General features: G+C 37.1%; 1 protein-coding gene across 1 annotated transcript in view; it reads left to right on the top strand.

The window, feature by feature from the left end:
• Window positions 1-7477: 7477 nt before the first annotated feature.
• Window positions 7478-22856, top strand: part of BMT2 (base methyltransferase of 25S rRNA 2 homolog) — a 102594-nt gene continuing 87215 nt past the window's right edge. Inside the window, exon 1 of the mRNA XM_059074596.2 lies at window positions 7478-7737. Within this exon, the coding sequence (XP_058930579.1) occupies window positions 7578-7737 (160 nt within the window). The 5' untranslated portion in view covers window positions 7478-7577. The remainder of the gene's footprint in view (window positions 7738-22856) is intronic.

Here is a 22856-nt window from a genome sequence, read left to right on the forward strand (position 1 = left end):
AACCACAGTTTGTTTATCCATTCATCTGCTGAGGGACATTTAGGTTGTTTCATTTGGGAGTGTTACACATAAACCTGCTGTGAACATTCATGTATGTCTTTATATAGACATACACTTTCATTTCTCTTGGGTAAATACTTAGGAGTGGTATGGCTGGATCATATGGTAGGTGTATTTTTAGTTTTTTAAGAGTGTCAAACCCTATTCCAAAGTAGTCGCACCATTTAACATTTGCACGTGCATTGTATGAGAATTCTCCTTTCTCTATGTTCAAGCCAATACTTGGTATGGCCAAACTTTTAAATTTTAGTTATTAGCACTGATGTGTAGTGGTATCTCATTGTGATTTTAATTTGTTTGCCCCTAATGACTAATGATATTGAGCACTTTTTCACACACTTTTTGCCAACTATTTGCCCAACCCAAGGTTATAAAGATTTTCACCCAAGTTTTACAGTGTTAGATTTTATATTTAGGTCTGTGTTCTATTTGGAGTTAATTTTTATATATGGCATGAAGCAGGGACTGAAGAACATTGTTTTGCATATGGATGTCCAATTTTTCCAGCAACATTTGTCAAAAACACTATCCTTTCTCCACCAATAAGCTTTGCAACTTTGTGGAAAAACCAGTTGTCTATACATGTGTGGGTCTGTTTCTGAATGGTCTCTCCTGTTTCATTGATTTATTTGTTTCTCTTTATGCCACTGCCACACTGTCTTGATTATTGTGGCCATATACTAAATCTTGAGATCTCCAACTTTGTTCTTCATTTTCAAAATTGTTTTGAATCTTCTGAGTTGTAGGGTTTTTTCCACATGAACTTTAGAATCAGCTTGTCAAGTTCAACAAAAAGGCTTGCTTGGATTTTGATTGGGATTACCCTGAATCTTTACATCAATTTAGGGAGAATCGACATCCTAACAACATTGAGTCTTCTGACCCATGGCTGAATACATTTTTAAGGGATAAAAGAAGAATTGTTGAAGTTCAGTTTTAGAATAAAGAATTTTCAAAAGCTCTAGGTAAATTAGAAATATCATGTTTATTAAAATGTTATGGCAGGAAATTTTGATTTGGCTTTTCAAAAAACATTCTAATTATACTTTTAAAATTCGGGGGAGATACAGTCAACTTTAGGAAATGTATTGTAATTGCTTCATTCTTTGACATATAACACCTTGTAATTTCAGAACTAATACGAGATCTTTGGAGCATGCTCTACCTTTAGAAAAAGAAAAAGAAAATGGTGATTTGGTGACAAACTATTAAAATCTAGAGGGAGACTGATGAACATTCAATAAAATAAAGTCTAGATTTAGCTTCCTGCATCCAGGCAATTTCACTTTTTCAGGTCCCTTAAAAACAAATAATACCTATCACATTCATTTGCTTTTGTAATTTTTTAACTTTTCAAAACTCTTTCAGTTCACGATTTTCTTTTATTCATACAACTTTGTGAAGTAAGAATGACAAGTCGCCATTATTGGCAGCTGAGGAAATTGAGGAACCCAGCAGATAACAGATCAACAAAAGTCACAGTGAGAGCTAGTGGAAACTGCTTTCAGGTCACCTAATTCTCTTCTGAGATGTTTCTTCATTAGACACTTCTGTGCAAAAAATAGAACTCACTCTAGCTGTTCGAATAGAAAAGGCATTTATTAAAGGATGTTAGGTGTCCCCCTAATCTCCAGAAGGACCAGTGAGGCAGACTTGCAGACAACCCAGCCCAGATCAACACCTAAGTCAGACCCAGTGACTAATGTGCTAGGTCAGACCTCACTACCTTTGTTTTTCGGCTTAAAGGGCAAATGTTGGACACTAGAAGACAGGACCTCGGTCACTATGATCCTAAAAGACCCACACCAGCACAGTCTCCCTCCACAAACCAAAAGGTTCCTTGTAGCTTCTGCTTCATTGTTCTGCCCTTTTCTGAACAGACAGGTCACTCCAGAGAATATGATTAGCAGAGTCCAGTCACTTATTTGAGCCTACATTCATAATGGGGGAAATTCCCCAAACATAAAAATGAAATTTAAAAGGCAGTGAGTAGCCTCAACGTGGCAAGGTACATGTCACAAAGCATTCTTAAAATCAGTGTGAGTCACCAAATGACAGTGGTTTGGGGGTTGACAGGGATCTTTTAAATTGCCAGTATTTTCCAAATTTTAGCCATGACTCATTAGAACATCATAAAAATCAAATTGTGTGCTCCATAGTTTTAAAAATTAAAATAGAATTGAAAATACCACCATGGATTGCACTTAGGGAAGGTAAGTACCGTCTGGTGAAACTTTTGTTCTAATTGTATATGTGTGTCTACATGTCTATATATATGTATATGTACAATATATATGTATTCATACATATGTATAATATATATTTATATTTGTATATATATAGTGCATACATATATACATTTTACTGTGAGTCGTGGTGAATATAAAAAATTGAAAAATGCTAGTCTAATCCAGTCTCTTCATTTTACATTTAAAGCAGAAAAAATAAGGCTCAGAGAAATCAAGTACCTTGCTCTGGTGGTTAGCATAAAGCTGGAATCAAGATGCAGAAAATCTCTCAGTCCTACTCTGCATTATAAGGACATTATCTATCACCTAGAAGAATACTTCCCATTTCCTATGTAGATCTTCTCCTACATTAGCCTTGTTGTGGTAATTAAATGTATTTCCTAATTAGTAAATCACAAAAATATTGTAAATTTTATAGATGCATTTGGAGTGAGGCAGTAGTTAATTGTTACCACTTGCTGTAGTTAATACTAGTCTTAACACCATTCTGCATTTTAACTCTGGAAAGACAGCTACCCTCTGTTATTTTAAAGATTTTTATGTTGGCAGATATGTTAAGAATTGCAGGTGACACATTGTACTAGTAACTATAAACAAATTTTTAAAGAAAATAATTTTATTTTCAATAAATAGAAGGAATTTTAAAGTTGTAATCTGCCATAGTGAATGAATAAACATCAATGAAAATATTTCTTTTCTTGCTACTTCTCTGTTTGTTTCTATCAAAACATTTAATACATATTCCAAAAAAAGTTTCTATGATTTGAAATAAAATTTGAAAAACAAAAGCTTCTCAACAGTTTCTCTAAATGTGCCCAATTAATGATACATCTACACTTTAAAAATTTGAATTACTAGAAACAAAGTACTTAAACTTCATGGATATTTTTATATTAATGGGTAAGAGTTATACAAATAATATATAAGTATTTTAAAAAATAATATAGTTTTACTTTTCCAGTCCTCATTTTAACTGAATTTCTAAAAATTCTATTTCTAAATAGCCATGAGCCAAAGATTTAGCCAGCTTGCAATATCTCTATCTTCAATAATAAAGAGGTTCATTAAGTCTTTTTGCACTGTTGTACACCACTGTGTATTTTATAAACAAAAATTTAATATAAATACTTCTATTACACATTAAAACCTAATTGTTTTTAAGATTTTGATGATAAAGAGGGTCAAAGAGGAGTAAAAAATAACAATGATTAATGCTTTAGATAATCAAAGAACCCCAATTTCCATTGTGTAGGCTTCTCTCTCCTACAGGAAAACTCAATAAATGTAGCAATGAAAAGTACAACATTTTTGCAAAGTGCACCCAGAATCTTTCTATTTGCTAACTCAGTGCCACCACCCAGATTTTGATATGGATTCTACAAGTTTACTTTTCATCACCAGTTAATATGTTTTGAACTCATACTGAAAACAGAATGCACTTTATTTTTACATGTTGACTCTTCTCGTTGCCTGTGGGAACTTGTTTTCCTTACAAAGAATATAGCTGCAAACAAAGAAGACATGGTATTTTTCTTGCCAAGGATATTTTCCTATACTGAGTGGTTCTTTGACATAGGAAGCTTACTATGACATACCAAATGTGCATGGGAAAGGGTGCAAAAGTCCATCAGGTAAGGTAAAGAATGAGGATGAGAAATTTAGTTATCAGGGGTTTAGCGCAGTCATTAGAAATGTCTCTTCCTCCCGAACTGTTTTGTCCCGTTCAGTGAATACTGTTTTATTCCAATATCCCTTTTCCCAACAGCCATTTAAAATAATAGAGAAAAAATTTTTTAAGATATTTACAGTAAATGAAATTCTGTCACACATAGAGAGGGTAGAGGGAAGATGCTGATATTTTCCTGAGCATAGGATATGCTCTTTGAATATGGCACCAAATCTACTTTCTGCAGTAAATTCTTCTTACCAGCAATTGGGACAATTATTTTACTTAAATGGAAAATCGTGTTACCATTCTTCTGCTACCTTAACAGCCAGAAAGCTTTTCCCAATATTACTAACCACACTGGAGGAAGATTATAAACTCCTTTTTATACTGTGGTCTATGGCTGGTTGCCATAGCCCTCCAAAGAAAATTCAGCATTGATGTATCTCAGGACATGTTGGCCTTTGCCCTATGTGAATTCATTCAAATTTAGAATAAAATCCAGCTGTTTAGTTTCTAATCTTGAGTTGCTTCTCGAGCAAGTATGAAATCAAAAAACAAATTAAAAATGTGGAGCTCTTCAATTTGCTTGAAAAATGACTAGTCTTATATAAGTTCCTTTTACTTGCTCTTATATTAGTATTTAGTGTTAAAAATTATGCCAACCAGAATAGCCACTTAAGAAACTGCAGAAAATTCCCACGTTTCTTAAAAATAGAGACCTTTAAAAAAATCTCATTAATGACTTTGTAAATTATACTACCTATAGTTGGTAAGGGTGTAATCAAATAGACACTCACAGTTACTGCTGGAGGTGACATAAACTGCTACCACTTTTCAGAAAAGACAATTTGACAATATACGTAAAAAACCTTAACATGTTTCATCCTTTGATTCAGAAATTCAACTTTTAGAAATTTAGTCTAGTGAAATGTATAACTAAAGAAATGGACAAGCATTTGTGTACAAGGGTGTTCATCAAAGCATTACTTGGAATACAGAAAAACTGGAAAAAAACTAAATATACAATAGCTGGGAATTGGTTACTAAAATGATAGGCTATTCATATAATAGATTATCACACAGCCATAAGAAATATCTCATTTGAAATAAGTATGTACAGGCAAAGGAGAAAAAAAAAGCATTGTTATCTTTCAATGCTGGGTTTCCAGGTGACTTTTTTTTCCCACCAGCTTTATTGAGATGTAATTGACACATAACATTGCGTAAGTTTAAGTTTAAGGCATCCAATTGACTTGAAACTTTTATAAACTTCAAAATGATTACCTCCATAGTATTAGCTATCACCTCCATCCCATCACATAGTTACCACTTCTTTTTTTGTGATGGAAACATATAAGATCTACTCTCTTAGCACTTTTACTTTCTTTACTCCTTTCTGTATTTTCCAGGTGTCCTTCATTGTAATCTTTACTTTTTAAAAGGAGTTTAAAATTCATGTGCTAGTAGTTGCATGGAGGGAAAAAAAATTTTAACTACAATTCAGTACAAATGAAATTTAATGCTCTCTTTACTATGATTATAACTTCCAAATATTTGCACCTCTTTCTGCCTCCGATAAATATTAAAATATGTAAGAGCCAAATGAGGTATGTCTTTTCAAGTTCCCTTTTTTCCCAAATGAAATCCCCCCAAATAAGACCCCATATTCTCATGAGGCATATCCTCATTTTATTAGGCATGTCCATGTAATTTCTCCTCATTATTACAATTAGTTCTTATGAAGTTTATCTGTGTTTCATCTGCTTCTCTGTGCTGGTAGGGACATAATTTTCCATCTTAAATTTCACCAGTCTTCTCCTTTCACTTCCTCCCTCTTGCTTCTCCTATGTTCTCGAGAGTGTATGCTACTTTCTTCAGGGTCTTTATTCAGAAGGTGCCATACAAAACGGTTACATAACGCAGGCTTCATTCATATGTATAAAATTACTGATCAGATAGTTACTGCAACAATTTCCAAACAGCACCATGTAACCAACAATTGCAATGCGGTGGGTGGAGTGCGGGGGCTACAACCTAACAAAATTCATTAAGGGCTCTCAGCTGGTTGACTCTGACACTCCAGCAGTCTCAGTACCACTTTCAAAGCTAATGCAGAGTGTCTGTCTGTCTGTCTGTCTCTCTCTCTCCCTCTCTCTCTCTCTCTCCCTCTCTCTCTCTCTCTCCCTCTCTCTCTCCCTCCCTCTCTCCCTCCCTCTCTCTCTCTCTCCCTCCCTCCCTCTCTCCCTCCCTCTCTCTCTCTCTCCCCCTCTCTCTCCCTCCCTCCCTCCCTCTCTGCCTCCCTCCCTCCCTCTCTCTCTCCCTCCCTCTCTCCCTCTCTCTCTCCCTCCCTCCCTCTCTCTCCCTCTCTCTCTCCCTCCCTCCCTCCCTCTCCCTCTCTCTCTCTCCCTCCCTCCCTCTCTCCCTCCCTCCCTCCCCCTCCCCCTCCCTCTCTCTCTCCCTCTCTCTCTCCCTCTCTCTCTCTCTCTCTCTCTCTCTCCCTCTCTCCCTCTCTCTCTCCCTCTCTCTCTCTCTCTCTCTCAAGCAGTGTTCCACCTTTCTGGGGCAGAAGTCAGTAACCATATTCCCCATAAGCTTCCCATGAGAAGATGGAAGAGGAGGGAGGTAGAACAGGTTGCCAAACCCACTTAGGCGTTCGCATAGATTAACCTACCAATTAAAAGGCGGGAGGTCACCCGAGCCAACTTTAAAAGCGCTCAGAGTTCTGACGCAAATTAGACCGAGGCAGGCTTTCTCTGACACCCGCAAAAGTTCTTGAGGGCATCTGTGGTGGATTCCCCATCTTTCCTTTCCCCTCTTCCATCTTATATTGTTTTTATTGGCCCTCTCCTCTCCCCAAGTTCTGTGTTTTTTGCTCAGCATTGGCACTAGAGGCATTAACCATTGTTGGCCCGTGAATTAAGCCAGTACTTGGCAGCCAGACCTCTCCTTGCGCCCACCAAAGCATCCATGCCTGGGTTCCTTAAAGTGTAAAATTCTAGTGCTGCCAAGTCACCTCTAAAGCGCTTCTCAGGGCTACGCAGCTAAAGGAAACCTACAACCGACAAGGTGCAGTGGGGGCTCAGGTAGAGGACCCTGGCTTCAACACACCAAAATATAACTCGCAAAAGGTGGAAGAGCTAGAAGACGAAAGAAGGCTGGGCGGTAGAAAGATGCCCAACCTAAGCAAGCTCAGACGCGCAAGCGCGTGGCTCACGGCGCGACTCCGTGGCCTCACCACAGCGCCTGCGCACAGGATCTCCGGAGCGGAGGGGAGAGGAGAGCAGCAGTCTGGCCTGGCGCTCCTACAGCCTCTGCAACTCCAGCCTGCAAGCTCCGCCTCCTTCAGCTGCTCGCCTTCCCAAACAAGCGGGTGCGTCCCTGGCGCTCTTCTTCCATTGGCCCTTGGCCTTTTCCGTTTCCGCCCAGCCCTCCAGAGTCTACCAATCAGCTTGTGCGTTTGGGTAAGTGGCCACCTCCTAGGCCGTCGCTCCAGGTCCTCTGCCTCCTCCTGCTGCTGCCTCCGCTGCTGCCTCCTTCCCCACCTCCTCCGTCAGGCGGGCGGCTGCGGGGGCCCGAGGGGCGGCGGCGGCGGCAGCGATATGGAGCCGGGGGCCGGCGGCCGAAGCGCTGCTCGCGGGCACGGGGCCAGGCCCCCGAGCATTCCGCCGCCCAGGGAGCAGGAGCGGAAGCTGGAGCAGGAGAAGCTCTCCGGGGTGGTAAAGAGCGTCCACCGGCGGCTCCGCAAGAAGTACCGGGAAGGTAAACAGCGAGCTGAGCGGGGGGAAGGGGAGGCCTCGTCGCCCCCAGCCCCTTGTCAACCGCTCCCCTCCCCCCAAGGGGCCACCATTACAACCTGAAGGAGCTGCACGTCAGCCCCTGCTAGGGCCGCTCTCCCAGGTCCGGACGCCCCTTTCTCGGTCGAGTACTCGGTCGGCGTCAGGCGTGCTCCTCCCGCCCCCTTTTCTAAGAGGGCCCTTCAGAAGAGCTCCAGGCCTGTGGAGTAGCCGAGTGCCCACCTTCCCCATCCCCTGTCCCCAGCCGGGGTGCTGAGATTGTTGTCACCACACACACAAGCACGTAGATCCTCACACAGGAGGTGGAGGTCGCTCGCTGCGAGAGACATGAAGCTAAAACACGAAGGCAGGTAGAATCCATTCGAGAAAGACGAACTGAAAGAAGCCCGAGTTACCCTTCGCTGCCTCGCGCCTGATCAGCCTGTTTGATTTGCTGCCCCGTCAGACCTCCTTCCTAGTACCTAATTCCTGCGGCTTTAGCCCGGGCCGGAGCTTCCTCGCTTTGGCTTCCAGGGCTGCGAAGTCAGCAGGCCTTAGAGCTGACTAGACTTTACCTTGTTAAAAGGGGGAGGGGTTCCATCCTCCCCCCCCTATTCTTCAAATGCTGCATCTTAGGGTTTATTTAGGCGGGAGAGGAAGAGATCTGGGGCAGGTTCTCAAAATACTGTTTAGATTTTACTAATCCGTGACTACCAAGCCTCCTAAGGATACAGATCCTGGTGAAACCGGCCGTCGCTGGGAACCCTTCTTATGGAAGGTCTTGAGCAAAGGAAGAAGCCATAGTAGCTTTTGCTTGGGCCTGAGGAAGGTTTATAGTTGGGATCTACAGTTATCCTTCGTATTTTAAAATATAGGCTTTTTTGCAGAGCTATTTTATAAGAAACTATCAGTGAAAATTCCCAGTTTTTTCATGCGCTCAGGAGACATTTCTTCTAAAGATCAAAACGAGGGATAACTTTCTTCTGTCTTTAGCTTAATTGCAAACAAAAGTTGGCAGTCTTATACTTAGTTAAGTTAGGATTAGAAGCAAAATTATGACAGTAAAGGAACAGATAGGTAAGATTATGTTACTTTCGAGTTACAAACACTTTTCAATTACTCTGGAAGATTAAAACTAAGTGTCTTTTGTTCTCTTGAGTGTAGGTGATGTGTTTCATTTTTCAAACTTTAAATTCAGAGTGTTTTCCCCTTGGCAACTCAAGCCTCGATTTTTTTAATAGCTGCTTAAATAGTCCTCCTCAAAGCTAGCCTATAGTTATTGTTTAATAGGTAGCAATAGAAAGAGACTTACCGGGCATACTGAGATGTTGAAATTTGTTTTTTAAAAGAATGCTTTTAAAAAAGCAAAAAAGAATGCTTTTTACTCAATAAAATGAGTAGTTACCATAGCAATCGTTGCATCATTCTTGATATTCAGAGAGTGCACTTACATAATGGCATTCAGTGTAGGTTCTTATATTTGGAGAAATGAGCAAATAAAACGGACACACTTTAATTTATCATGCTGTTTTGCATAAACTTAAGCAAGTACATCTTTTTAAAGAAAAATGGGTAGCATATAATTCAATTTCCATTTTTACCTTTTTATAATTATTATTCATTATTAACTTATTCATAAATGGATTCCACTTATATACTACTAATGTGTCATCATGTCTTCAAGAGCTGTTTATATTTGCTTAGTTCTCACATGTTGAAGCATGTCTTTAAGTCTGAATATTAACCAAGAGAACACTTGTTTATAATGAGAATTAGTATTTGGAAGTTATGACGGCTAGAATACATGTAGTGCATAAGTGAATGATCTAGTGTGCTTTAGGGCAGGTAAAGTCCTGGCAGTCTGTAAACATATGAATGAGACTGTTCTTTAGGTGTTTTAATGCCCTGAATTCCACCAGTGATCTAGACTTCTCTAGGCTTTACTCTAATGATATAGAAAGCCCCATCAGTGAACTAGCAAAGAAAAAGATTCTAAAGAGCATGCCCTTTCTACTTTTATTTCTGACCTGTAGGTCAAATCTTAGTTGTGATTTGACAAAAATCCATGAAAAAGCCATCTGTGAAAAAGTCTGATTATGCACATAATAATACCAAAGAAGTAATTTTTAGTGCTTTCCTTTGAGGTCTTAGTATCGTTATAATATCATTTGCAAAGTCATCTCTGGTTATAAAATAATAATATAAATGGTGCTTAGGTTCTAGGTCAGTTTACAAAGGCCTATTTGATCAGTAACATGCCTGCACTGTATCACCAATAACTATGGAAACTTTACTCCTTTTATAACAATATTCCTGTCAGAAAATTCAGTGAAAATTCCAGCTTAGAACCTTGGAATGTTAAACTAGAAGGAACTTTAGCATTTATCAGTGATTCCCAAGCATGGATAAACAGTAGACTTATATGGGTGCCTTTTAGAAAATTACTCCATTCCACCAAACAGTAGACTTATATGGGTGCCTTTTAGAAAATTACTCCATTCCACCTCAGATGTACAGTTTCAGAATCCCTATCAGTGGTGCTTGGAAATTGGTCAGCCAGATTTTGGACTGATAATCTAAACTACTTCCTTCCTTTTTACACATGAGTGAGCTGAATCCTAAAAATAGTAAAATAACTTGCTTGAAGTTTGGATAGTTTATCATTAGCATAGAACATATTTTATGGGAATAATCTGTTTTTCTTTCCAATTCAAAGCCTAATGGTGTCTCCATATGTTGTTGGAGTGGTAGGGAAAATGGGAAGCAGGAAGTAGCCCTAGAATTTGTGTTGGGTAAGAGGATGTAAACTGACGGGGATGGGGCAATCCATGGGATAGGTATGGTTTACGAGTTAGGGCTATGTGAGGTGTGGGTTTCTTAGGGAGTTATGGCAAAGAAGGAAATAAGTTGGGGTAGAATAAAGAAGGAGGCAAAACATTCACTGGATAGTAAAGACACGAGTGAGACCTGGATAATGAGTGTAGGGTTGGATAATAGTTTTCCCTTTCCTTATCTCTGGCAGTGGAATTGAACATGAAGCAAGAATAAGATTGAAAATAAGATTTTTCTGATGTGGTAGAAAAAGGTTTCTCTCTATCCTTCCCAGTCCATTGGTCCAAACTGATGCTTGTTGTGGCAGTGAGCAGGCTTGGGGTAGTGGGTAGTGGATAGGATTGTAAAGACTAGCAGGTAAGTTTAATGCACTCTTTTACCACTTTTCCCCTCTCTGCTCCCTCTCTGCTCCACTTTACTGCCTGTCCTGTGTCACCACTTAGAGATCCTTTCCCTATCTGTATAAGAGTAAAGTGAGAACTGGAGATAAACATCAGTGTTCCAGGCAGTGCTGATATCTGAAGTAGTTACCAAAAGGAAATGGTAGGGAAATGTTTAGCAATGGTGATGAGAAGGGGTGTTTCTGGTGTCAGCCATTTATAGATAAGGGATGGTCTTTTAGACTGAGTTTATATAAATGGAAATATGCTTGCAGATGTAGGTGTTTTCTGTCTTTGCTATATAGAATTTTCAAAATAATGGCCTTGATATAATCCAGAAATATTTTAAAATATATCATAGATTGGAGACAGCTTTTAAATAAGAAACAGCTAGTTTTTCTTTCCAAACAGGGAGTTTGGAACAGGGAGTCATTGTTTAATCAAATCTGCCTGATAAGTACATATCTAATTGAGAACTGAAGTAGAGCCGTGTGTATTTTCAGTTGACTTTATATGATTTTTTCCATAATCCTAGTGACATAATCTTATTCCTGTAATGATTGTTATTATGCTTGGCATCTCTTTTTAAATTGAAAGTATCTGTGTAAAAACTACAAGAAAATATAAAGGCTACAGCTGTTAGGAATAAAAGTATGATCCCCATTCCTTAGTTTTGATTTTTTAACTTACCTTGTGAATGTCTTTACTTTAGCAATTTTCATCAACTTAATTAAGTCTCTGAATTTACTTATTCTATATGCCAAAACAGGTTAAACAAGTTTGTCACATAAACCCGTGTAGGTTATCTTATCAATCAGACAAAAATAAAAATGCACGTTAACCTGTTAACTGTGATATTCTCAAAGTCATGGTTTAATGGGAGATCTTTATTATACTTTTCTACATTTAAAAATATCTTATTAGTAGCAATGATAATATTATAAAAGTAGTTAGAGTAAGTAAGACGGATTACTGATACTGAAACAGAAAAGGAGAACACAGGTTGGTTCTGTAGACTAAGTCAGGAAAACAGTGTGTTACAAAGGTTAACAGCTGTGAGCAGCATTTTACGAGTCATCTACTAAATAGCCTAGTTTAGATGTTTAATTCTTAGTGATTATTGAAATTATTCTTCCTTGTTTGAGACAAAGGGTGAGCTAGAATAGCAGTTTAGGATAAGCTGAAAAATACATTTGTGATTGAGTTTTCTTTAGCATACATCTAAAATGAGAATTGTGGGGGGGAAGGAAAAAAACCTTTGAATTAGAAATAATTTTAAACTAAAACCAAAAGGTCTAAAAATGAAAGAATAAATGTATTGTTAGAATTCTTCCTGAAACAAAGTTTTGAAATTGTTTTTAAAATTAGGATTACAGACTATGTGTTTTTAATTGAAATTTTCTAATTTTTTTTTTTCCTTCAGTGGCTTTCAAAACTGTTTCAAAATACTGACCAACTCCATGACCCCGAGACACTTTTCACAGGTTCTCCTTGTTTTACTTTTTTATCAAGTGAAGTTTTACTCTTTTTTCTTTACATGGTCTTTTCTGATTCTGAAATAGAATCTGAAAATGCTGGTTTTTGTGGTAGAATCTTTGCTCAATCAACAAAATAAGGTGAAAAGTGTCCACCGAAATGCTTGTTAACTTTGCCCTAGGAGAGTTTAAACTGCCATTCTAGCAGGGGGGAAAAAAATGAAAAGAGTTTAATAATTAGTAACACTAAAAGATAAAGGGAACATTGATAAACAGTCAGCTCAGTGAGGTACACATAGTATATTAACTATTCGATTTTGTTATTTCTAGTCATATTTGTATCTTTTTAGGAATTTTTTGTGTTTCAAAAGATATGGTAAAACTAAAAAGTATTGGTATAGATCCTTTGATTGTTTTGTGGGAAAAAATATAACAACAAATGCAGTGGATATTAGCCTTGATTCCACATCAGTATCATCTCTGGAACTTTGTGGAACACAGGCATCTGTATTATTTAAAAGCTCCATAGATTATACAGTGGACAAAAGGGTTGAGGAACACCTAGCTAAAGTACTATAGATTGGAGTAGGAAGGAATCTAGAAGAAAATAGATCAGCTAGGAGACTCTTACACTAATCTGTTTTTTAAAGGTGAATAATAGCATAAATAACAGTAGTGATCATGAAAATAGAGAAAGATAAGTCAAATAGTCAAACCTAAGTCAAAGTCAGAGTGAGCAGTTTTAGTGAAAGTAAAGGGGAAAAGAGTCAATGATGATGCCAAGATTTCTTGCCTGGAAAAATATAAATAGCCATTTCCATCCAGTTTGGAAATGTCTGTGTTGAGGTGGGAGCAGAGAGAAAAGAGTAGACAGGCAGGTTGGCTTGTTATAGGGATAGTGGTAATGATTTAGTTTGGAATGTATCCCTTGGAAGTGAAGGATTGGAAGCTCTCTCTTGAAGTTGCAGCTTTGAGGGCAGATGAATGACCCAATGGAGTGATGGTAATGTATAACTGAGGACATCCTTGGAAGATACCAGTAGTGTCCAGTTTTACATAAGTACTGCCCATTCTACCATATGCTCCCATGGCACAATTGCCTTGCTTTTATAATAGTTATCACTTACCAGTTCACTTGTCTTTCTCACTGAATTTAGTTACTTGAGTAGGAGGACTCCGCGTTTTATCTTTGTATCCCTGTACCTAGCACCTTGCCTTGTAGATTTAAGGCGCGCACACACACACACACACACACACACACACAAACACACACACGAAAGAAGCTGATATACATATTTCCTTATAGTTTGAGTCTAATCTTTTTGTGTTCATAACTTTTATTATTATTATTATTATTTTAATTTTTTTGCGGTACGCGGTCCTCTCACTGTTGTGGCCTCTCCCGTGCGGAGCACAGGCTCCGGACGTGCAGGCTCAGCGGCCATGGCTCACGGGCCCAGCCACTCCGCGGCACGTGGGATCTTCCCAGACCTGGGCACGAACCTGTGTCCCGTGCATCGGCAGGTGGACTCTCAACCACAGCGCCACCAGGGAAGCCCTATTCATAACTTTTAAATTTTAACTTTGGATACAGATTTTTTGTAATGAATTTTTGGTCATATCTTTTTAAATGAGTATATTAGATTAATTTAACCTTTTGAAAATGGTCCAAATTATCATTATTAGTATCATTCCATTTTTTATTAAAAAAAACTGTAGGGCTTCCCTGGTGGCGCAGTGGTCGAGAATCCGCCTGCCGATGCAGGGGACACGGGTTCGTGCCCCGGTCTGGGAAGATCCCACGTGCAGCGGAGCGGCTGGGCCCGTGAGCTATGGCCGCTGAGCCTGCGCGTCCGGAGCACAGGCTCCGCAACAGCAGAGGCCACAGCAGTGAGAGGCCCGCGTACCGCCAAAACAAAACAAAGCAAAACAAAAACTATAAATAGTGGCAAATATAGATAAAAAAAAAATGTTTGTTCTCAGAAAGTGAGAACTAATAAGGGTATTGTGTGTGATATAATGTGTCTCTGTGTGTGTTGGTATTAGAAAATGATAATTTTGTGTATGTGTATATATATTATATAATTTCACACACAAAATTTGCAACCCCAATATCAATTGCCTAAATTTTGGAGGTGAAATTTGTACTCATTGTAAAATCCAAACATCTGCGAACCACTGATCTAAACTGTACTAATTTATTGTGCTTTATGGGTAGATATATTGATGCTCATTGCAAGGGTTATTTTAGGACCCGATGCCTTTAGAGGGACATCTGAGTATCCCCTATTCTCATTTATACAGAAATTGCTTTACTTATATAGAAATTCCTATTGCCATTTATATAAAAATTTAAGTCTCAGAAGTTTCTCCATAAGTCCTTTGCTTACACTAAACAAGAGATCTGTGTGGTGGTACACATTTTGGTAAAGTTGTTTCACAGGGGAATAACAGACACTGATGCCATTGATTCTAACTTTTCTTGATTCTTTTCCATCTCTTGTACAGGATGTGTTCAAAGTTTTACATTTCAGTTAACTGTTTTTATCATAAATATGTTTATAAGAGAGTGCTCCACGTACAGAAGATGCACCATGGGCCAAACTATGTTTATAAATGTGAACTTTTATCTATGCAGTGTTTTGTTTTTTAATTAAATTTGCCTCTTCAGTTTGCCCCAAGTCTCAATTGCTCTGTGTATTATTTCACCAGACTTTTGAGTTTACAGTCTTGCCATAGACCCATGGCTTTAAGCCATGGCTGCACAGTGGATTCATTTGGGGAGCAGTGAAATAAATGACCAGTTCCCACTTCAGACTAATTAAATGAAACTTCTAGGTGATTCCAGTGTGCAGCCAGAGTTGAAATCACTGCCAGAAATCTAACAAATAATGCAGTTGCAGATAGTAAATAACTGCATTTGACTGACGAAAGACCATTTGTGGCTAGTAGAGTCAGTGTACTTTGCTTTAGTGCGAAGCTTTGTTCATATCCATGAAAGTTCATAAATTAAAAACTCAAAGAGAGGCAAGGTGGTATAGCGGTTATGAGCATGGACTTTGGCACTTGACTGCCAGGTTTGATGTGTACCCTTGAGAAGTTACTTAATCTCTCTATACTTCAGTTTCCTTATCTGTAAAGTAAAATATCTGCCTCAATGGGTTGGTTAGAATTAAATGAATTAATATTTGTAAAGTACTTAAAACAGTATCTGGCACATAGGAAGCATTACTTCTGTTAAATACATAATTTTAAAAATAAAAGGTGTATCTGGGGCTTCCCTGGTGGCACAGTGGTTGAGAGTCCGCCTGCCGATGCAGGAGATGCCCTTGTCTGGGAAGATCCCACATGCCGCGGAGCGGCTGGGCCCGTGAGCCATGGCCGCTGAGCCTGCGCGTCCGGAGCCTGTGCTCCACAACGGGAGAGCCCACAACAGTGAGAGGCCCGCATACCGCAAAAAAAACAAAAAAAAAGGGTGTATCTGTACCTACCACCTGGATGCATTAAGGGCATTGAAGATTGAATGGATTCTGGAATTTCTATCTAGACTGTTCTATAGTGTCTTTCTTCAGTATTAGGATTGTTGTAGTGTCTTTTCTTTTTTTTCTTGACCCCCTTTGCTTTTTGTATTTTTAACTTTTTATGTGAAAGGTCCAACCTTTTTAGCACATGAGAATATTGGGTTTTCCCCCTTATCAGAGAAATGACTAGTTGCAACACATTAGGTGTAAGATGCAGGTTTTCAGGTGGTTCGTTTGATTCTCAGGAGCTGCTTCAACATCAGACATTTTGGATTTTTTGTCCCACCCCTATGTGTGTCATTATATCAGATGCTCAAGAATACTGAGAAAGCTGGTCTGTGTGTGGTTTAACTATGTTCGTGAGACAATCTTGCCCTGATCACTTTGTTTTAATGTCTTGGAATGGCTGCTGAACTTGTTTCCACTTGGTCATGAGTTTCTCTGCTTACTCATATTAGAGAAAATGACCTTTAAATGTTCTCTGAACTTGAATTTGGTAATCTGGTCATCTATTTGGTAATATACCTAAGTAAAAGTGAAAATTTTCTGAATTTCTAAAAGTTTAAGACTTGTTTGTGATACTCAAGGTAACTCCTTATTTTTGTTTTCAGAGTATTTGATGACACTTAAATTTAATGAAATACAGTTTTTATTTTGTAAGTTTTGCTGTGTTCACAGCACGTCATATTTTAAAATTAAATTTATTGAGGTACAATTTATATACAATAAACTACACACAGTTAAAGTATATAATTCACTGGGTTTGACAGATGTTTACACCCTATATTCTTTTACCACAATCAAGACACAGAACATTTCTGTTGCCCCCCAAATTTCCTCGTGCTTCTTTGTAGTCATTCTCACTCTACTCTTGGTCCCACAGATCTCTTGTCCCTGTAGATTTGTTTTCATATTTTAGAATTTTATATACATGGAATCATGTGATACCTTCTCCATTGCATTGTACGCCATTTAAGGACCATAATAGTGCAATTTTAATCTTTGGTATCGTGACTCACAAGGCTAAACTGACAAGAATGATATACTATTCTTATCTTAAATTGGCCTCAGATTTACACTTGCTAAATGTCTTATCTTCTGTGCTTTATATTCTGTCTTTTTATACTGAGAATTAGAATAGAGTTATTGAAAAAATAATATTATTTCTAATGTACTTCTAAACATCAAATGGTCCCAGCATGTAAAAATGCATGAACCTTAGCACTTCTTATTCATTTTATTCATTTACAAGTACTTCTTTATCTATGTAATGTGTTACCGATAATTTCTTCTTAACCTTATAGATTTTCCAAAAAGACCCATGTACTATATATAATCAAAGAATTTAATAGATGTGATTGCATTTCCACTTGCAAGTTTGGTTTTTTGGTTTTTGTTTTTTTTTTTACAATAATGTGAAGTGAAAAAAAATGATAAATTAGCTTAAAACAGTGACAGAGTCTCCAGAAAATTGACTTTGAACCTATTGGTTTCCTAAACGTCTCGTAACTAATATTTTGAGAACACTGTTTGAAGTATTCAGATTTTACTGCTTATTCATCACTATTATCTATTGACAGTTATGAACTGTAATTTGAATTTTACTCTAGCAACTATTTAATTTGTAATTTTTGGTGATTCTTATAATTTTTGAGCACGGTGAAAATTTAAATATTTTCTCCCCCATTAGTGGGGCACCATGATTAACTTCTATAGCTTATATAAGTTATAAATCAAAAGTAGTCTTTGCCTTTCAATTTATACTTTCTAATGGGAAAAATCACACCTGGTTTTAATAGAAAACTCTATAAACACGTGACAGAGTACTATAAGGATGGCAAATGCATATGGGGGGAATTGTAAGATGATCAAATGGGAGGCAGGTAAACCCTCTTGAAGAATATGGGAATTCAGTTATGTTTTGAAGGAAAGAAATTTGCTATACCAGATGGCATGAGAGAGGTTAATTCAAAAAGGAAAATAGTATCCATTCTGAAGAGACAGTTTAGAGATTCCATTGGTTCACCTGAGTTTGGACCTGTAATACAGCTGTTCTTGAGCAACAATAAATAACTCCTGTGCTTCTTACAAAGACAGCTGCAGTCAAAGTAATAATATCTTAAACTAATCACAAAATTCTTAAAAATGGAACTCTTTTTTTAACAGCTCTATGACGTATTTATTTTACTACTGGAAGTTTGTACCTTTTGACCCCCTTCACCTATTTTGCCCACTCCCCTACCCTCTGCCTTTGGCAACTACCAGTCTGTTCTCTGTATCTATGAGCTTGCTGTTTGGTTTTTTTTTTTTTCCTTCTTAGATTCCATAGAACTTTGTCTTTTTAATCAACTAATGAATGTACTATTTTTTCCTAGTTATTGTCTTTTCATAGGAAGTAACATATTTATTCTTTAGTTGTTGCATATGTTTGTGAAGGTGAGTTTAGTCAATAAATATGGTATTATCCTGACAGTAGGACCAAGCTTCAGAATAATTTGGTTCATCCGATTTCCATACTGAATTTGGTTTGGCAACTTTAAGTTGGCATCACTTGTGTTTTGAATTATTAATTAATTTTTTAATTAGTGTTTTAAAAAATTTAAATGTAAAGAGAATATAATGAATAGAAGTCATGTTAATGTGAACTTCAATCTAGAATTTTATGAGACCATCAGGTGACTTTATCTTTAAGACCTGGCAGAGCTTTAAGTTGATCTTAAAACGATGTATTTGAACAAATGAATACTGATTTCTTCTCTAGATTTATTATTTTAGTCTGACTATAAAATGTTTATTAACTATTAATTTCAAGTTAGGCTGCAAGACATATATATATTTAATTGTGCTTTCTAAATATAATTTTTTAATTGCCCAGATTTCTCTGTGTTAGGGCAAAGTCGAATGTACGCATTAATTAGAGATTTTCCTCTCCTTCTCTCCATTCCCTTCTCTTCCCTTCCCCCCTCCTCCCTTTTCTCTCTCTCTGTCTCTTTAACTAAATACATTCATATTTTTATAGGATGCCTGTAAGAAATAAGTAAGAAAATAGATTATTAATCACCATGAATTTGAGTCATCACAAATACCAATATATAAAAATCATTATAAAGCTAATTATTAATTTATTGAGATCTCTGATTGATTGAACTTTAATACTTAAGCATTTCTTGTTCTGTTGAGTAGATCTCTGATGCAGACCTCAGGAAGTTCTTAGTTCTTGATTTACCTTTCAATAATGAAAAAGTATTTCCTTTTAAATAAGACAGTCTTTTAAATATTGGTTGACCTAATAACTAAAAGATAACAACAACCAAAAAAATCCTCAGAATTGAGTTTTAACATGTTTTTTTGCATATGCAGTTTAACGAAGTTAGCAGCAGAGTTTTGAATTTGTATACTGGGCACTGGTGAACTTTAACCTTTTTTGACTTTTAGAACCCAAATCATAAATTATTTTGAAAATACAGTGATTAAAAGGTAAATAGCATTATTTTGAATACTGTGAAAACAAATAATGGGCTGTTATGAAAAAAACTGAATTTTCCCATTCTGTTTTTAATAAATTTATTTAGTTTAAAAATAACCTTTCAAGGGTATTCTGGAAAGTGGAATTTCTGAAGGGTAACTATATTTTTTGTTCAACTTTGTAACCACCAGACATGTAAATAGTGTATATCTAGTAGTTGGGGTTTGATACTTTTTGTTGAATAAATACATGATTTAAAAGTTCTGGGTCCAGAATGGCTTACATGGATCATAGTGAATATGTCAGGTTCATATCTCTATTAGAGCAGATACCACATTTTAATACATCTTCTCCCCTTCCTTTGATGCCAGTGCTTGCTCATTAACTTTATTATTCTCTGTGGTGTTTGACCTAGAGTATTTTTCCAGCAAATCTGTTGAAGGAATGAAAAGTATGTACAATTTCATTTAGTTTCAATTATATATTAAGTGTACTGACTTTATTAATCACATTAATCTCAGTATCAGCATATTTAGAGAGTCTGGAGACTCTTAAATGTTAGTGAAAACATTAAATTGAAGTTTGCAATCAGTTTGATAGGCTTACAGACAAAATGTGAATCCTTCCTCAAAACTTTAGTAGAGCAGATAGTAAGCCTTAAAACTACATAAAAAATTTAAGTATTTAAAGAGAATTTTGAGTGTGAGAAACTAGAGGTCATCTAAAAAGCTGAAGGGCAATAGGTTTCCATATATATATATATATATATATATATATATATATATAAAGTCATCTTTGTATCTCATAACTAGTAGAATAATTCTAGAGTAAATTGAGTTTCACAGTATACAATGTCATAGTAAGGACTCTGAGAATTTATAGTAGATGCCTTTGGCGGCTCACATAGCATACCATTGGTCCTTGGGTGTGGTGGACAAACACTGTGAGCTCTGAGGCACTCGGCCCCGACTGAGTCCCATTTTAAATGTGTGTTGCTTTCTTTTCTACTTTTCACCTTTTTCCCACACTGATGGAGCCCACTGAGGGCATCCCGTTTTTCAGTGCCTAAGTGTAGACTAGCGGTACAGGTTGTTAACAACCCTCAGTTAAAGGGGGATAGTAACTGATAGATAAATGCTCCAGCCTCCCATCCTTTAGGTATACAATTCCAGAGGCTTTCTGTATGCTTCTGTGTTGCCCACAGCAGCAGCCTCAGTAATGCACCCTTGTATTAGCATTTCCTCCTCCCTTAACTTGTTCTCCCCACTCCCTCACTCCTGTTTCATAGGGTTCCCTCCTAAATAGACTACTTGAACCCAGGTCCTTGTCTTAAGTTGTACCTTCTGTAGAATCTAAACTAAGAAGTCTTAAAAAAAGGAAATCTGTTTAAGTATGTTAAACATAGCTTTTCCCAAACGTATTTGATCATAGAACTTTTGTTTGAATGACTTATATTACCAGAAAATGTAGTAAATTTATGTGTTTATTTATAATATGTACATTACATAAGACAGTGAAACTTACATATTCAAACAATGGGCCTTTTAGAGTTGATGATGTCCATCTCAAAAAAAGATAAAGCACCTTTAAAATAATACTGTACCTTAATGATTCATTTGACATCAAGTCTGATGAGTAAAGTCAGGAATAGTCTTATGAACATCATAGGTTTATTAAAGTATCATTAATCAAAATATTTGTTTCAAAGACTTTACTTCCTGTAGTCCTACTTAGATACTTGATAAATAACTACATCTGAAAGATGTTACTAAAACTGAGGGGTTTTTCTTTGAGAATGTAGAAAAATTTGTTTGCCTGCTTGTTTTCAGTGGACAGTTATTGCCAACCTGCTGTGTAACAAATTGAGAGCCCTGTCACTACACAAATATTAGTGATTAATGAAAATATTATTGTATAAGAACATAACCATGAAAAAAGAAAAAGCTTTTCATCCTTTTGGGGTTTAAAGTCAATATTCAGACCAAGGCTGAGACTGATAGGTATTCATCTTAACTGAGCAATGTGTGTGTGAGGGCATGTTTGTACCCTTATTGCTCTTTCTGGTATTGGTCAAACTAGAAGCCTAATAGTTTGGTTTTCAGCTCAGTACGTGCTGGGCTAAAGTGCTTAAAACAACCAGTAAAGTTTTTCAAATTTTGAATAGATAAGTGTTGTTAAATTTGAACTATTATAATTCCTTTTCTGTTTAAAAAAAACCCAACTCTTAAATACTGGAATCTAATTGTCTCACCTGGGGAAAGAACTTGAATATAATTATCATCCCCAAATTTGGTTGTTTATGTTTTTAAGTTTATTCTGTCACTAAACAATGCCTATATTTTGAACATGTGGCAAGAGAACCTAAATTATGTCTAAGAACATTGATTGACGCCAACTTGATAATTTTTGTTTACTCTTTTACCTTAACAATTATGTAAATGTTATTTATTTGGCTGTGGCATATTCATACCTTTCTTTATCAGAACTCACATTGATTTTTCAAATTAAATATGATGACTGATCTAATTAAAAAAGAAAAACGGCAGTAGCTGGAAGTAATGCTGTGGCCAGATAATGTAGTCAGCTTATAATTTTTATTCATCTTATAAAGACTCAAAACTTTGGAGAGGTTTCCAAGGTAATTTCTCTAGCAACGTTTTTGCACTAGGATTATAATTTTTTTTTTTTTTTTTTTTTTTTTTTTTGTGGTACGCGGGCGTCTCACTGCTGTGGCCTCTCCCGTTGCGGAGCACAGGCCCCGGACACACAGGCTCAGCGGCCATGGCTCACGGGCCCAGCCGCTCCGCGACACGCGGGATCCTCCCGGACCGGGGCACGAACCCGCGCCCCTTGCATCGGCAGGTGGACCCCCAACCACTGCGCCACCAGGGAAGCCCTGGGATTATAATTTTTTAAGTGTAGTATGCCTACAGCAAGTCTCCAAGTGTATCAATACACAACCATTTAACTTGCATGCTAATTTATGTTCCCATCTCACTTATCAACCCCTTTTAATATAGAAAACTGATAAATTTGTAGAGATCCAAGAAAATAACAGACAAGAAGAAGGATTAAGTGGCTTCTCTGTTGCTGCAAGGTCATATTGCCCAATGGGAGCAGGACAATTAATGTTTGAATGCCCAGCCATACTTGTCCCCTACCAGGATGTTTTTGGTTTATAAATTGATAACTTGTATATGTCTACTTATATTTATTAGTTTTATTCAGCTTCACAAATCCATCTGTTTAAAATGGTAAAATTTATTTGGTTATCAAATCATCATGGTTAAAATGATGAATCCATTTGCATAAAGGAACTTCGAAAATTATGAAGTTTAAACTTCATGGAATTTTACTTCATGAGTTTGCTTTCATTCATCTTTAAATAATTGTAATTATGCTGAAGGTTTTAAGAGCCTGACATATTTTAA

This window comes from Kogia breviceps, chromosome 9, assembly GCF_026419965.1.
Source record: "Kogia breviceps isolate mKogBre1 chromosome 9, mKogBre1 haplotype 1, whole genome shotgun sequence".
NCBI classification, from domain to species: Eukaryota; Metazoa; Chordata; class Mammalia; order Artiodactyla; family Physeteridae; genus Kogia; species Kogia breviceps.